Source organism: Corylus avellana, chromosome 11, assembly GCF_965113065.1.
Source record: "Corylus avellana chromosome 11, dhCorAvel1.hap1.2, whole genome shotgun sequence".
In the NCBI taxonomy this organism is placed as follows: Eukaryota; Viridiplantae; Streptophyta; class Magnoliopsida; order Fagales; family Betulaceae; genus Corylus; species Corylus avellana.
The window spans coordinates 10,737,197-10,751,885 of NC_142500.1; the positions used below are offsets into that span (position 1 = coordinate 10,737,197).

Sequence of the window (14,689 nt, forward strand, 5' to 3'; positions counted from 1 at the left end):
AACTTTAAGTTGAGTTTTTTTTCTTGAACCCTGATCCGAATTTTTTATATTTTTCGAGTATTCTTAATTTATTATTCCATTCTGGTTTACTGTTTTCATTGTTCAAAAACTTACTAACTAGTAACTAATGTTGCTAATTTCATCATTTCAGGGAGTCTGGTAGGCTGGTAGCACTGAATTTGCAAGCTGCAACAATTTCCTTTGCTTGAAGTTTCAGGTTTTTTTTTAAAAGAAACTTGTTCCGTCTGTTTTCATTAATTGTTATGTTATAAATACATGAATTGCTATGTTATAAGTTGCTATGTTAACATCAATTGCTAAGTTATAAATCTGTTAACATGAATTGCTATGTTAGGACTATGATTATGTTATGTTAAAATGTTTGCTATGTCTATCTATGATTCTGATTTTTTAAAATTAATAGATTAAAATTATTTGCTATGTTAGGACTATGATTCTGTTTTGTTAAAATGTTTGCTATGTCTATCTATGATTCTGATTTTTTAAAATTAATTGATTAAAATTATTTGCTATGTTAAAACTATGATTCTATTATCTTAAAATGTTTGCTATGTCTATCTATGATTCTGATTTTTTAAAATTAATATATTAAAATTATTTACTATGTTAGAACTATGTTTATGTAATCTTAAAATGTTTGCTATGTCTATCTATGATTTTGATTTTTTAAAATTAATAGATTAAAGTTATTTGCTATGTTAGAGCTATGATTCTGTTAGCATGAACTGCTATGTTAGAGCTATGTTTCTGTTATGTTAAAATGTTTGCTATGCCTATCTGTGATTTTGATTTTTTAAAATTAATTGATTAAAATTATTTGCTATGTTAGAACTTAGAACTCATGAATCTGTTTTAACATTTGCTCTCTCATTACTTATTTAGTTATTTTATTTATCGAGCTTTTAAATTTTAAAAATTATTAACAGTTATGGAGAATACATTTCAACTCAATGCATTCAATGATGTTGATTTGGGTGATGATTCACTTACTGCCGACCCTACTCCTGGATCTGGTGTGTCTGCTAGTATTGAATGCGCACTAGATGAACATGTTAATCTGGTTTCTCCTGTTGTTGTTGAATCTGGGGATGGGGTGGATGGGGCTAGGGCTTGGGTTGGGGCTGGGGCTGCGGGTGAAGGTGTGTCAGCTGCCTTTCAAAGGAAGGAAAGGCAAAAGACTTCCAAAGTTTGGAATGACTTTTCTTCTATTGAAATAAATGGTGTAAAAAAATCCCAGTGTAATTGGTGTAAGAGGTTGTTTTTTTGTAAGGAAATCTAGTACTACCTCCACCCTTAGTAGGCATTTAACTGCTTGTGTGAAGTTTGTGGAGTTGAATAGCCTTAAGAAGCAAAAGACTTTGTCATTTGAACCTAGTGATGGCAATGATGGTTTAGGGACCTTGACAAACTTTACTTTCAATGAGAAGAAAGTTAGAGAACTTGCTGCCCATATGGTACTTCTACATGAATATCCCTTTAATATGATGGAGCATGAACTTTTTAACAAGTTCATGAGGGCTTGCACAACATATTGGAAAAAAATTAGTCGTGCCACTGTAAAAAGTGATTGCATTGCCACTTATAACATTGAAAAGAAAAAGTTGAAAACACTTCTTAGTGGGATTGATAGGGTAAACATAACTACTGATATGTGGACCTCCTCCTAAAGGGTTTCATATATGGTGGTTACTGATAAGTGCCAAATATTACATATTTGGACCCTTTTATTTACATTAGTTAATCCTTTAGCTGTGTCGTTATTTAATATTTTGTGTTAGTTTTGTGTTTTTAGTGTTTTGTAGGTCATTGAAGAAAAACTGCAGCTTTAAAGAGAAAAATGAGAAGTTTGGAAGAAAGCATACTTTGAGAAGACCTAGATTGTGTGGTTAAGTTTAACCAAATCTAAGGAAAGGTTAAATCAGATTAAAGTTCAGATTGGATAAGATTTCGGATCGGATTCAAATTCAGATTCAGATTCTGCACACGTCTTAGTATTTTGACCATAACTCTCCGCTCAAATATCTGATTGAAGTGATTCAAACGGCATTGGAAAGCTAGCTCAAAATACTACAATTTGTTGTGAAATAGGATTTTCGTAATTCGTACAGTTACTATGTCAAAATCGCCCCGCAATTAAAGGACACAAATCTGGACGAATCCTATTCCGATTTCAGACTTCTATTTTGACTGGGAGACAGACTTCCGAATTATCTAGGTTTACTTGGGCTTCTAGGACTTCCCTAAGCCTATAAATAGACTTCTTTGCATTCAAGAAAAGACACACAATCCCAGAGAGCAAAATTCTTTTGTTTAGTTTTTCTTTAGGTTTAGGTTTAGATTTTATTTTTATGTGGAGCTAAATTCCCAACTAAGGTTGGGGATGAAGCCTCACCGATGAAGAACAACATCACTTTTATGTAAGTTTTTATTATTCTGATTTTATTGGGTTTTATATTTCAATTGTTTTATTTCTAATCAATTATGTGGAGTAATTCTTGGATATCTCTTGTGATTCAAGGATACATGTGATGATTTGAGATAATTTCATATGATTGATTGCTTGGCTTTTAACTCATAAAAATTGGATATCCCTTGTGATTTGTTCTACGGATACATCTGGTGTTTCAATTGAATTTGGATTCCTTTTGTGATTTGGTCAATGAATGGATACATGGGATGGTTTTGATTAATTCTTTGAAGCATAGTAAAACATATCTATGATTTAATTTGTGAGAACTTCGGATTAATATTGATGAACATAAAGTATGTTGTTATGATTTGGTGAGTGTGAATTCCCAAACCTTAGTACCTTTATCCTTAGATTTACTTATTTTATTTAGTTTATGTTTATCCTTTAATTTTCAAAACTCAAAAATCAAAACCCTTTTGGAACTAGATTAGGATTTAATTAGTTTAGATATAAATTGTTCTTTCAAAAATACAATTCTCTATGGGATCGACCTCGCACTTGCAATCCATTAAACTACAATTGATTCGTGCACTTGCGAGTTAAATAAATTTGCACAACAGTTACTTGCCATTTTGTGGATTCTAATTGGCTACTCCAAAAGAGGATTTTAAATTTTTGTAATGTACCTCCTCCACATTCGGGTGTTATTATTGCTGAAGCTTTGAGAAACAGTTTTATTGAATGGGGCATTTTGGATAAAGTATTTACAATAACTATTGATAATGCAAGTGCTAATGCTGCTGCCATTGACATTTTGAGGGATGATATTGAGTTGAGGGGTAGTTTGCCTATTGGAGGGCTTATGTTTCATGTTAGGTGCTGTGCTCATATTACCAATTTGTTGGTGCAAGCAGGGCTTTCAGAAAAGGGGACATAATAGATTCTGTTAGGCAGGGGATTAAGTATATAGTGGCTTCTGAGAGGCGGTTGAATGTATTTAGTGATATAGCAAAGCGGTTGGACTTGGGTTATAATAAACTTATTTTAGATGTTCCTACTCGATGGAATAGCACCTACTTGATGTTGAAAACTGCAATTAGGTTCAAGGAAGTGTTTCCTAGATACCATAGAGTAGAGCAGGCTTTTCTGTGGGTGATAAGTCCTGAACAGTGGGATAAGGTTGAGAATGTGAACAAAGTTTTAGCTGTTTTCAATGATGTGACCAATGTTGTCTCTGTCAGTGACTACCCTACATCCAATCTGTTTCTACCTGAGGTGTGGAGAATGAAAGAAATTGTGGATATTAAGGCTGTAGATAGGAATGAATATATAAGATTAATGGCAGCTAAGATGAGTGATAAATTTGATAAGTATTGGGGTGAATCTAATATGGTGATGACCTTAGCTGCTGTGTTGGATCCTAGATACAAAATGAAGTTGATTAGGTTCTGTTTTCCTATCATTTATCCACTTGATGTTCGTGGTGATAACATAAAGGCCGTGCTGAATACTTTAAAAGAATTGTTTGAGGTTTATGTTGCTGCCCATAATGCATCTATCATTCAACAACAAGCAGCTGCTGAAGTCAGTGCTGCTACTACTACAGTTGCCTCTGTTACAGAAGTAGTTTCTGGTGGTAGATCACGGTTTAGGCAACATGTTAGAAGCAATGACATCATCCGGCCCATAAAAACTGATTTGGATGTTTATCTTGAAGAAGATGTATTCATTTTTGATAGTGAGAATGGTGAAGATAGTGATGCAAAATTTGACGCTTTGGGATGGTGGAAATCCAACGCCTTAAAGTACCACATCTTATCTTAAGATGGCGCGGGATGTATTGGCTGTTCCAATTAGTACAGTTGCTTCAGAATCATCTTTCAGTGCGGGTGGTAGAGTTATTGAACCCCATAGAGCATCATTATCAATTGATACTGTTCAAATGCTCCTATGTGGTTCAGATTGGGTTAGATCACTTCATGGCATTAAGAAATTTTTTTGAATATCTGTAAGTTTATGATTCTATTATTTTATTTATTTTCATTTTCCAAGCTCTTTTTTACTTATAATTTCACCTTATTAACTTTGTGTTTGTGTTTGTAGAAAATGGTGGAAGTGGAATTGCCAAATTTGCCGTGAATGCTGTTTTCTCATTTTCTGTGAGGGATTCTCTAAAAAAACTGAATATGTTTACTGTTTTCCTTTGCTTATTAAATATGTAATTTGAATGTCACATTTTATTTTGATGTTATGTTCTGTATTAATTGTTATACTTTGCTAGCTTTGTTGGAACTTGGAATGTTGGACATTTGGATTACCTGCTTTAAGCTTTATTATAAGTTATAACTTATAACTGCATGGAGATTCGGAATTGAGGTAATTTACTTTGTTCACTTTTCCAATTTCCTTTTGTTGTTTTCAAGTTTATCTACATTGCATATACTGGTTTTTCTTATGTGTAATCTTTATTATTGGTTCATTTTGAGTTTGCTTGTAATCTTTTAGCCTATATCATGCATCAACTTGTGTTCATTCTGCCCTCTCATTGTTTTTGCAGATCTAGTTTTTGAACAGTCATTAAAATGTCTATTTGCATAATTTTAAGTGATATTTCTCCCTTGACATGTTGCAAGGGAGTTAAAAACATCTAATAATTTTTTTTTTCATTGAATGCAGTGACTGTCTGTGTGTGCCTGTGGTAACTAGGGCTGTGTAATTTAGTTGCATTTTTCTCATTGGTCTAATCTTTTATCTCTTTTTTAATTTGATTATATTAACTTGTTCATGTAACTACTTTTAAATCATTGAATGCAAGTTCTTTATGATTCTGTTATTTTATTTATTTCTATTTTTCAAACTCTTTTTTACTTATAATTTCACCTTATTAACTTTGTCTTTGTGTTTGGGGAAAATGTTGGAAGTGGAATTGTAAAATTTGCCATGAATGCTGTTTTCTCATTTCTGTGAGGGAATCTGTTTACTGCTTTCCTTTGCTTATTGAATATGTAATTTGAATGTCAACATTAGATTTTGATGTTACGTTCTGTAATAATTGCTATACCTTTGCTAGCTTTGGTGGAACTTGGAATCTTGGACATTTGGATAACCTGTTTTAATTTTTATACCTTTGCTAGCTTTGTTGGAACTTGGAATATTGGACATTTGGACAACCTGTTTTAATTGTGTGAAATCTTTATTATAGGTTCATTTTGAGTTTGCTTGTAATCTATTAGCCTATATCATGCATCAACTTGTGTTCATTCTGCCCTCCCATTGTTTCTGCAGATTTGGTTTTTGAACAATCATTAAAATGTCTATTTGCATAATCTTAAGTGATAATTCTCCCTTGACATGTTGCAAGGGAGTTAAAAACTTCTAACAATTTTTTTTTTTCATTGAATGTAGTGACTGTCTATGTGGGCCTGTGGCAACTAAGGCTGTGTAATTTAGGTGCATATTTCTCATTGGTCTAATATTTTATCTCTGTTTGAATTTGATTATATTAACTTGTTCATGTAACTAGTTTTAAATCATTGAATGCAAGTTCTTTATGATTCTGTTATTTTATTTATTTCCATTTTCCAAGCTCTTTTTTACTTATAATTTCACCTTATTAACTTTGTTTTTGTGTTTCGGGAAAATGTTGGAAGTGGAATTGTCAAATTTGCCATGAATGCTGTTTTCTCATTTCTGTGAGGGAATTTGTTTACTGCTTTCCTTTGCTTATTGAATATGAAATTTGAATGTCAACATTAGATTTTGATGTTATGTTCTGTAATAATTGCAATAGCTTTGCTAGCTTTGGTGGAACTTGGAATATTGGACATTTGGATAACCTGATTTAATTTTTATACCTTTGCTAGCTTTGTTGGAACTTGGAATATTGGACATTTGGACAACCTGTTTTAATTGTGTGTAATCTTAATTATAGGTTCATTTTGAGTTTGCTTGTAACCTATTAGCCTATATCATGCATCAACTTGTGTTCATTCTGCCCTCCCATTGTTTTTGCATATCTGGTTTTTGAACAATCATTAAAATGTCCATTTGCATAATCTTAAGTGATAATTCTCCCTTGACAACTTGCAAGGGAGTTAAAAACATCTAACAATTTTCTTTTTCATTGAATGCAGTGACTGTCTGTGTGGGCCTGTGGCAACTAGGGCTGTGTAATTTAGTTGTATTTTTCTTATTGGTCTATAATCTTTTATCTCTTTCTGAATTTGATTATATTAACTTGTTCATGTGAATCATGTAACTAATTTTAAATCATTGAATGCAGAGACTCAGAGAGCTAGTTTGTGGCAACTGCAAGTCTGCAACTGGGAACCAAAATTGTTGTATCTTGTTTTAAGTAATCTTGTTGTTTATGTTCATTTTGAATTTGCTTGTAATCTTTATTATAGGTTCATTTTGAGTTTGCTTGTAATCTCTATTATTGGTTCATTTTGAGTTTCCTTGTAATCTCTATTATACGTTCATTTTTTTTTTTTGCTTGTAATTTTTATTATAGGTTCATTTTGAGTTTGCTTGTAATCTCTATTATAGGTTCATTTTGTGTTAGCTTGTAATCCCTGTTTTTGGTTTATTTTCAATTTGCTTGTAATCTCTATTATAGGTTCATTTTCAATTAGCTTGTAATCTCTATTAAAGGTTCATTTAGAATTTGCTTTGTAAACTATATTATATTCATTTCCAATTTGCTTGTAGTTTGTCATATGGCTGTTTGCCGATGTAGATACAATCATACAATTATATTGAATTTTTATGATGAATTTTGTGTTTTTGTTCACTGAATTTGAATTTTTAGTGATATGAATTTTTACTTCTTTTTTAACCATTAAACAAGCCTTAAATGGGCTGGGCCACACATTTTAAGACTTGTTTGACCCTTTAACTGGGCTCGGGTTCGGGCTCAATAAATTGGACCATTAAACGAGCCTTAAACGGGCCGAGCCACACATTTAAGGCTCGTCTGGCCCGTTAATCGGGCTCGAGCTCGGGCTCGGGCTCGATAAACTGGAAAGAAATTAACTCAACATTTTTGTGCTCGAGCCGAGTCGAGCCACTCGAATACTCGACTTGGCTCGAATTTCCCATTCTAGTGAGCCCAAGCTCGATCCTAAGCCAATGTAGTTTCCAATGAGCCGAGTTCGGGCAATGGTTTTCTAGCTCGGCTTGAGCTCGAGACCGGCTCAATTATTTCCCCTTTGTAATGAGCCGACCCAGTATTGGCAAAGCTCGACTCGGCTCAGCTCATTTACAGCCCTACCTGGGGGTGGCTGCAGGGGTTGGGGGGTGCCACCCCTGGCCACCCTTCAATTTTTTTTTTTTTTTTTTGAAGATTTAATTTTTTTAAATTAAATTAATAAAAAATTAATATTTTAATAAAGTAAAACAGAGAGTTTTGAGTGGCCCTAATGGCTGTTAAAAATTTTTGACGATAGGGAATTTATTATAGTTTCGATTGACTCAGGGAGTCAATTTCCGAAAAAAAACACATAGAGAGTTTTTTTTTTTTTTTTTTTGAAACATACCATACTCATTCATTGATAAAAGTTGCGAGCCTAAAGCTCTTACAAATAAAGCAAAAAGCTCTGAAGTAAATCATAGCCGAAGCTAAAGATACAGTCATCAACAACAGACCAAATCAACCAAAACACAGCATCCACAAACCTATGACTAAATATCAGGTTGAAAACTCAGATCTGCATCAAACAGACACCATCTAATGCATAGGTAGCGCTTATTCATCGGCCTTGAGAGCAAAACTCTCAAGCCGATACTTATTCCTCGGCCTTGAGAGCAAAACCCACAAGCCGATACTCATCCTCCTTGACTCGAAAGTTAGGATAAATTTCACATCCACAACCCAAAGGTTTGGACCAATAATATCAGGCAGCAACCGGGTGCAACAAAGTAGGAGGAGAAAGCCTTATTACAAGCATAAATAAAACCATACAGGGAAATAAATGGAACAATAAAACTAATGCAGGAAAAGAAATTACAGCAAATAAAACCAAATACAGGGGAACTCAAAGGAAATACAAAACAGAAAAACAACAAAATAGGAAAATAAATGCGAAAAACACTCAAAGCGGGTCACGGCAGCCGGGGGAGGCCGATTGCGAGCTGGCCGGAAGCTGCCGCGGAAGGTGGCACAAAAAGCTTGGCACAGGAGGGGCGCGTGAAAAGACCCGACAGCAAGCGGTGAGCAGCGAAGCGAGCGCGGGGGAGATCGGCGGCACACGCAAACAAACAGGAAGGGGGAGAGTTTGACTGAAAACCCCCAAAAGCAGTACCCACCGAGAGAGAACACAAGCACAACAGAACAAAAAACACCAAAGACAAAAACAAACCTAAAACAAAAATCGGGAAGCGAGAAAGGGAGGAGGGATGCAGGCAACGGGCATCCCTCCTCCCCTGAGGTGGCGACGCTCTGGAGGGGGGCTTAGGGTTTCACCCACATAGAGAGTTTTTAATGAAGGCGCATTGACCTAAGGAGTTTGTTTATAATTTCCCTTATTATATTTAGATTGATGGATAGTTTGTGATAGGTTATGATAGTTAGGTTGATGTAACTCGTATATCAGGTGGCAGCTCTAAAATTCGGGTATAACGACCCGAGAAAATGATAAAAATTTTTTTCCCTACCACAAATGGTGACGTGTTCACTATGACACGTCATCAAATAGTGACATGTCACAGTATTATGTGTAAATGTTACAAAAATTTTGTAACATGTCAATTATAACACGTTACCCTTTGGTAATGTGTCATAATGACATGTTACAAAATTTTTGTAACATGTACTTAACACGTTACCAAAGAAGGTGGCGTGTCATTATGATGCGTTACCACTTTGGTAACGTGTCAAGTTTGACACGTTATAAATATCTTAGTAACGTGTCATATATAGCACGTCACCTTCTTTGGTAACGTGTCAATTATGACACGTTATCAAAATATTGGTAATGTGTCAAAACTAAGACGTTACTAAATGGTAATGTGTCAAAATATGACATGCTACTAAATTTCTAGTAGTAACGACCAATTTTTTAACCCGCCAAACACGTTATTATTGACACGTCACTAACCGTTAGTAACATATTAACACCTTGACACGTCACTAATGGTCTATGACAAAAAATATATAATTTTGTAGTGCTTACTCTTCTTGTTTCTACCGCAACTACAGAATGAGCATTTTCAGTTATGAATATTGTGAAAACTAGGCTTCGAAACAAAATTGAAGATGAGTTTCTAACAAATTCTCTGATGTTGTACGTCGAAAGAGAAATTGTTGTGACATTTAGTATAGATTCAATCATAGATGATTTTCGAGATATAAAAAAACGACGGGTTCCATTTTAATCCGTGTTTGAGCTGAAATTTGAAATGTATTATGAAACAATTATCTATGTATCATTTCTTTTATTTATCTTTTGTTAAAACTAAATTGATGCTAATTTTGTTTTTATATATTAATTTGATATGCAATCTTAATTTATTTCTCATTCATGCTTCGACGCTTACACCTATTTTAATATATTTTTAATTTATACCTTGGCCCGTGCCCATAATACTTTTTGGCTCTGTCCCTGTTAATATGTATTGTAAGCCCATGACAGTTAACTCGCACGTACCGGTGTACCATGTCGTATGATGCAATTAGTCTTATCCATCTTTTACGTGCATCATCTTACAAATCTCTCCATATTCATTATCTTGCTTAAGCAACACACTTTTTCACAAAATAGAGTTCATAGTAGATCAAAATGTGTTTCATGAGAGTTGTAAAAATGCATGTTTGATACACATAAAATAGCATTGCAATGCAAGAAAAGTAACAACAAGTATTCATGTGAGTTTGTACTCACTTGGGTTGTATTGTTCCTCCAAATATTCCTCAAGATGTTCCACACTCTCCAAATATGTGAAAAGACCTATAATCAGTTTTAAATCTAAGCTAAAATGAGTCTTAGACCTAAACATGTCCAAATCATAGTTTTTGCTTGGCCACCGAACATTTTGTCAAGATAGCCTGCACGTTTGGGCTTGAAGCTAAACTTTCGGCCAAAAGGGTGCGAACGTTCTCTGCTGGGCAGAAAACTCATTTTGAACCAAAGAACCTTTTAATCACTCCAAAGCAAGTTTTAAGGTCACAACATGATTCTTAACATACTCCTAGCCCAAAATAACATTTCCATGCAAAAGAAAATACGTCTAACAAGAATGAAGCGTTAACTCATGCTTAAACCAAGATTAAAACCTAAAACACCAATACAAGCCCAAAACCCAGCAATCACACTATGGAAACGTTTAACCAGCATAACAACTAGGTAAAAAACAAGTCAAGTTAAGAATGTTACCTCTCTAGAACAAGGATCTCCAAAAAAACTTTCATTCTCCTTCTTGCAACTCACCAATCACTCAAGCAGGGTCTCTCTAGGACTCAGAGGGCAGAATGAAGCATAAAAGAGCGTTGGAGGGGGTATCTATAGAGTTGGAAAAACTTAGGGCGCTGCTGTAACAGTCATGCAGGTTAGTGAACGTTTGGTGGCCTTAGGGCGAATGTTCGGTGTACTATTGCACAATGGTTCTAAGTTTGTAGGTCGAACGTTTGGTCGTTACCTAGTAGGTCAAAATTTGGTCAATGAATGTTCGTTGGTCTCCCCTATGAACGTTTGGCCATAACCAAAAATTCCAAAATCTTCCAACGAACCCTAATGAACCGGAAAATCTTGTTAATCCTCCAACTAAGCTAAACATAGCCCAGTAATTACTTGGGGCACTGTATATATCTGCTACGTAGTTGTGGCTTGCTCTATGACTACATAGATGACATTGTTGATGTAGGTACTTAGACTTTAGGTGAGAATCTGGTGGCAATGTGTTTGGGCTACTACGATGACTTAAGGCCTTGTGTGCCAGATGCTCTTTTGTCGAACTTGTTATTAGTCCACCTTTTGTATAGACATCGTCTAAAGTGATACTAATTTGTATATGGCTCGTGTCGCGTGTGACACTTTTATATGTAAACATTTTTCACATAGATGTACATGTCTGCTTTAAATGTGTTATGTTATGTCTAATGTTGATTAGTTTCCACTACAGTGATATGGATTTTGACAAATATTGAGATATGATGCATGAATTACTATGAGACTTATTTATATTGTTTATTAGATTAATACATGGGTTCATGGTATACTGCAGTACTGTCATGCCAATGTGACGATTCACTTCATCCATGATATGTTTTTTTATTTTTTATGTTTAATCAAGTGGGTTGTCACACATCACCATCTTTTCAACCTTCAATGTTGCTGATTTGTTCGAGTACCACCCTCTGATTGAGCACAACTCGTGGATGAGTTTTTCTAAAGTGGAGGTGACACTAATGCAGGACAATTGGGAGTGCAAAGAACTCTACTAGTACTAGACATTGGCTTAACCATCACTTGAGTAATAGTCGGGTAGTGTTGAGCGCTCAACCATTGCTGAAGCGGTGGTTTGACAGAATTGAGCACTGGACCACAACTCGAGTAGTGGTCCACAAGATGCATCACAAAATCATTCGCTTTAGCCACACTCGGCATAGCCTCACATTCTTAGGAAAATTTTAACTCGGGCGATTCAATGATCTAGTTCGCTTCCCAACTGTTAGATCATATTTTCAGCATTGTAACTTTCCATATTCCCCTAGATTTCCAACTTTAGGATAGTTTTCCATCAATGAATTATTCCTAGCATTAGTTTATTTGCCTTTTAGAATTAAGCTACAACCACTCCACCATTCCCAAGTCTTTTTATACAAGAAACCTTCCATGTTTTTAGACCTACTACTACATTTCCTCCTACTTAGCCCCTCATCTCTCTCTCAAGCGCTTTGTTTAAATATGAATTACGATGATCAAAACCAGGTTGAAGGTAATTGATTTTTGCCCCCTTCTCCTCAAGGAAAATAAAATGAAATCAGTTTTTAATAATTATTTTCTATTAGTTTTTTGGTCGTAGTTTGAAATATATATTCAGAAAGTACATATATTGTCTCTTGCACCAAGTGATGAAAATGTCCATCACACTCACCATTCACCAACAAAGAAATTAACAAAAAAAATGTTTAAGCAAATTTACTGGCCCTACATATTTGAAGGTTCGTTTTTCATTTTTCCTTTTCCCTTTGAATTTTGCTCACTCACTGTCATATATATATATATATATATATCAGAGGAATATGTAGAATAATATCCAATTAGCATGTAAAACATGAAGCACAAAAAGAACAACTGAAAGATACTGAAGCTTCCGATCCCAATGATGTTGCCCCTTAATCGTTATCATCAATTAGCATGCAAATGATGCTTACGGTTGTTTCGTTGACTCTTTTTGCGTTCATTGTAATTATAATAATAATAATTATTGTTATTTTGATTTTGCATTAATTAGCATGTCGCTCAGGTGCCGCTGCAGTGCCACCTTACACGGCTCCACCAGTACTGGCTGTCATTTCCATTAAAGATATTGAAGCTTACCCTCAAAATCATCCTCCTCCTCCTCCTCTTCCTCCTTCCCCTGAGGAAATTAAGACTAGGGGAGATGACTTCTGGAAGGGATGGTAATTCTCTCTCTCTCCTCGGCCCCCAATATATATATATATATATTCGTATCATATATATATTCTTGTTTGCAAATGCAGTTGTGCTGACCTGGGCTGCTACTGTTGCTTGGATTTTTGGTTCTAACCAAGGTGCTTTTTAATTCTTTTGTTGATGATTAATTATGCACTACTTAATTCGTATTGTTAAATTTAAATCCATTTGCTGATATATTATGTTATTTAATAAATCCCTCTCCTATATATTGGACATGCATGCAGATGGAGTCCACGCGAATGTTGATACAGCCTTACCTCTCATGCAATTAAGTATCTGCCCCTGAGCGTATGGAGAACACATTCCTTTCATTCTACATATCTAGTGAATACAGACACAAAACCTATCCACTCCCAAAGTTTGAACGTGTTCCATGATGCTGCTGTTCTTGCACAAGCCAGCTAGTGTTGCATTATTAAATCATTTTTCGGCACTTTTTTATTTTATTTTTTGGCTTGCAATTAGAAGGATGTTGTATTCTCCAGACAGATTGGTTGCTATTATATATTGTCTTCCATAAGGAGATGAAATTAATGTGTTTTTTGTAAGTTGAGTGAGAACATATATATTAATTTGCTACCCATTCTCATAAAGTATTTGATTTAATATTTGGAATAACTGTAACATTTATTGGGCTAGTAAGAATTAAGAGGAGCCACACCAATCCATCCTTGTTTGGTTTGTTTTTTTGTTGGGTATTTGGTGATTGTGTTGTTTGTTTTTGGTTTTGTGCCAAACAAGCCACACCAAAACAATGAGGCATTGTCTTTCTTTTTGCTCATATAATAAGCAAAGAAACCCCAGGGCCCAGGCTCATGCAGCATGCGCCTTCTAAAGTTCGAGCATGCAAGAATCTCTTTTCAAATCACCAAATACTTAAATAAATATAGAGAAAGGTTGAGCTGCTTTGAGAAATTATTAAAAGAAACCCAATAACTCATCATCATCATCATCATGAAGTTTGTAAAAGCTACACTTATATATATATGTATATATTTTATTTTTATTTTTTGAACAACTGGAGATAAACTGATAGATGGAGATGGGGAAGATAAACCAGTAAATATGAAGAGTTATCTGCCTTTTACTATTAGAGGGAAATGCTAGGGAGAGAAAAAGAGAAGAAAGATTAGTAGGAGGCGTGTTAAACAAGTGCATATTTGAGTGTTCGTTATCTCCAAGGTCGAGGTCGTCATCAACAAGATCACATTACAATAAAGCATCATTATCATTTTAACATAATATATAATGTTACCATAGGCTTTCAATGTAAAAGCGAATTTAACATAATATTCAATAAATACCAAGATCTTAACTATCATGATTTTCATAATAAGTAAATGAAATAAACATACCGAAATCCATAGCATATAAAATCTTCAGAAAGCCTAAACACTAGGAAATGGTTTTTCTCGCTTGACTCACTTACGATACATAAAACTTTTTTTTTTTTTTGATAAGTAAAGATACATAAGATACATAAAGCTGATAGATATTGTGTATATTTATAGGGTAGAGAGAGGACCGGTTTTCTTATTCATCATTAATTCTACTTCCCATCAAAGTAAGAATTAAATAAGAAACTACTTCTCTTAAATAA

At 34.6% G+C, this 14,689-nt stretch overlaps 1 protein-coding gene across 1 annotated transcript; it reads left to right on the forward strand.

The window, feature by feature from the left end:
• The first annotated feature begins 949 nt into the window (after positions 1-949).
• LOC132165064 (zinc finger BED domain-containing protein RICESLEEPER 2-like) lies at positions 950-4,255 on the forward strand. Its single transcript, XM_088511541.1, has 3 exons — positions 950-1,191; positions 1,292-1,475; positions 3,308-4,255. Exons 1-3 carry the CDS (start codon positions 950-952, stop codon positions 4,253-4,255), a joined length of 1,374 nt encoding a protein of 457 aa, XP_088367667.1.
• Positions 4,256-14,689: the final 10,434 nt, after the last annotated feature.

Bases quoted from the DNA above. Each gene is read 5' to 3' on its own strand.
- LOC132165064 (XM_088511541.1), top strand. From the start codon at position 950: ATGGAGAATACATTTCAACTCAATGCATTCAATGATGTTGATTTGGGT. The intron at 1,192-1,291 runs GCAAAAGACTTC...TTTTTTTGTAAG, and splicing joins GCCTTTCAAAGGAAGGAAAG to GAAATCTAGTACTACCTCCA. The intron at 1,476-3,307 runs GTACTTCTACAT...GTTTCATGTTAG, and splicing joins GAGAACTTGCTGCCCATATG to GTGCTGTGCTCATATTACCA.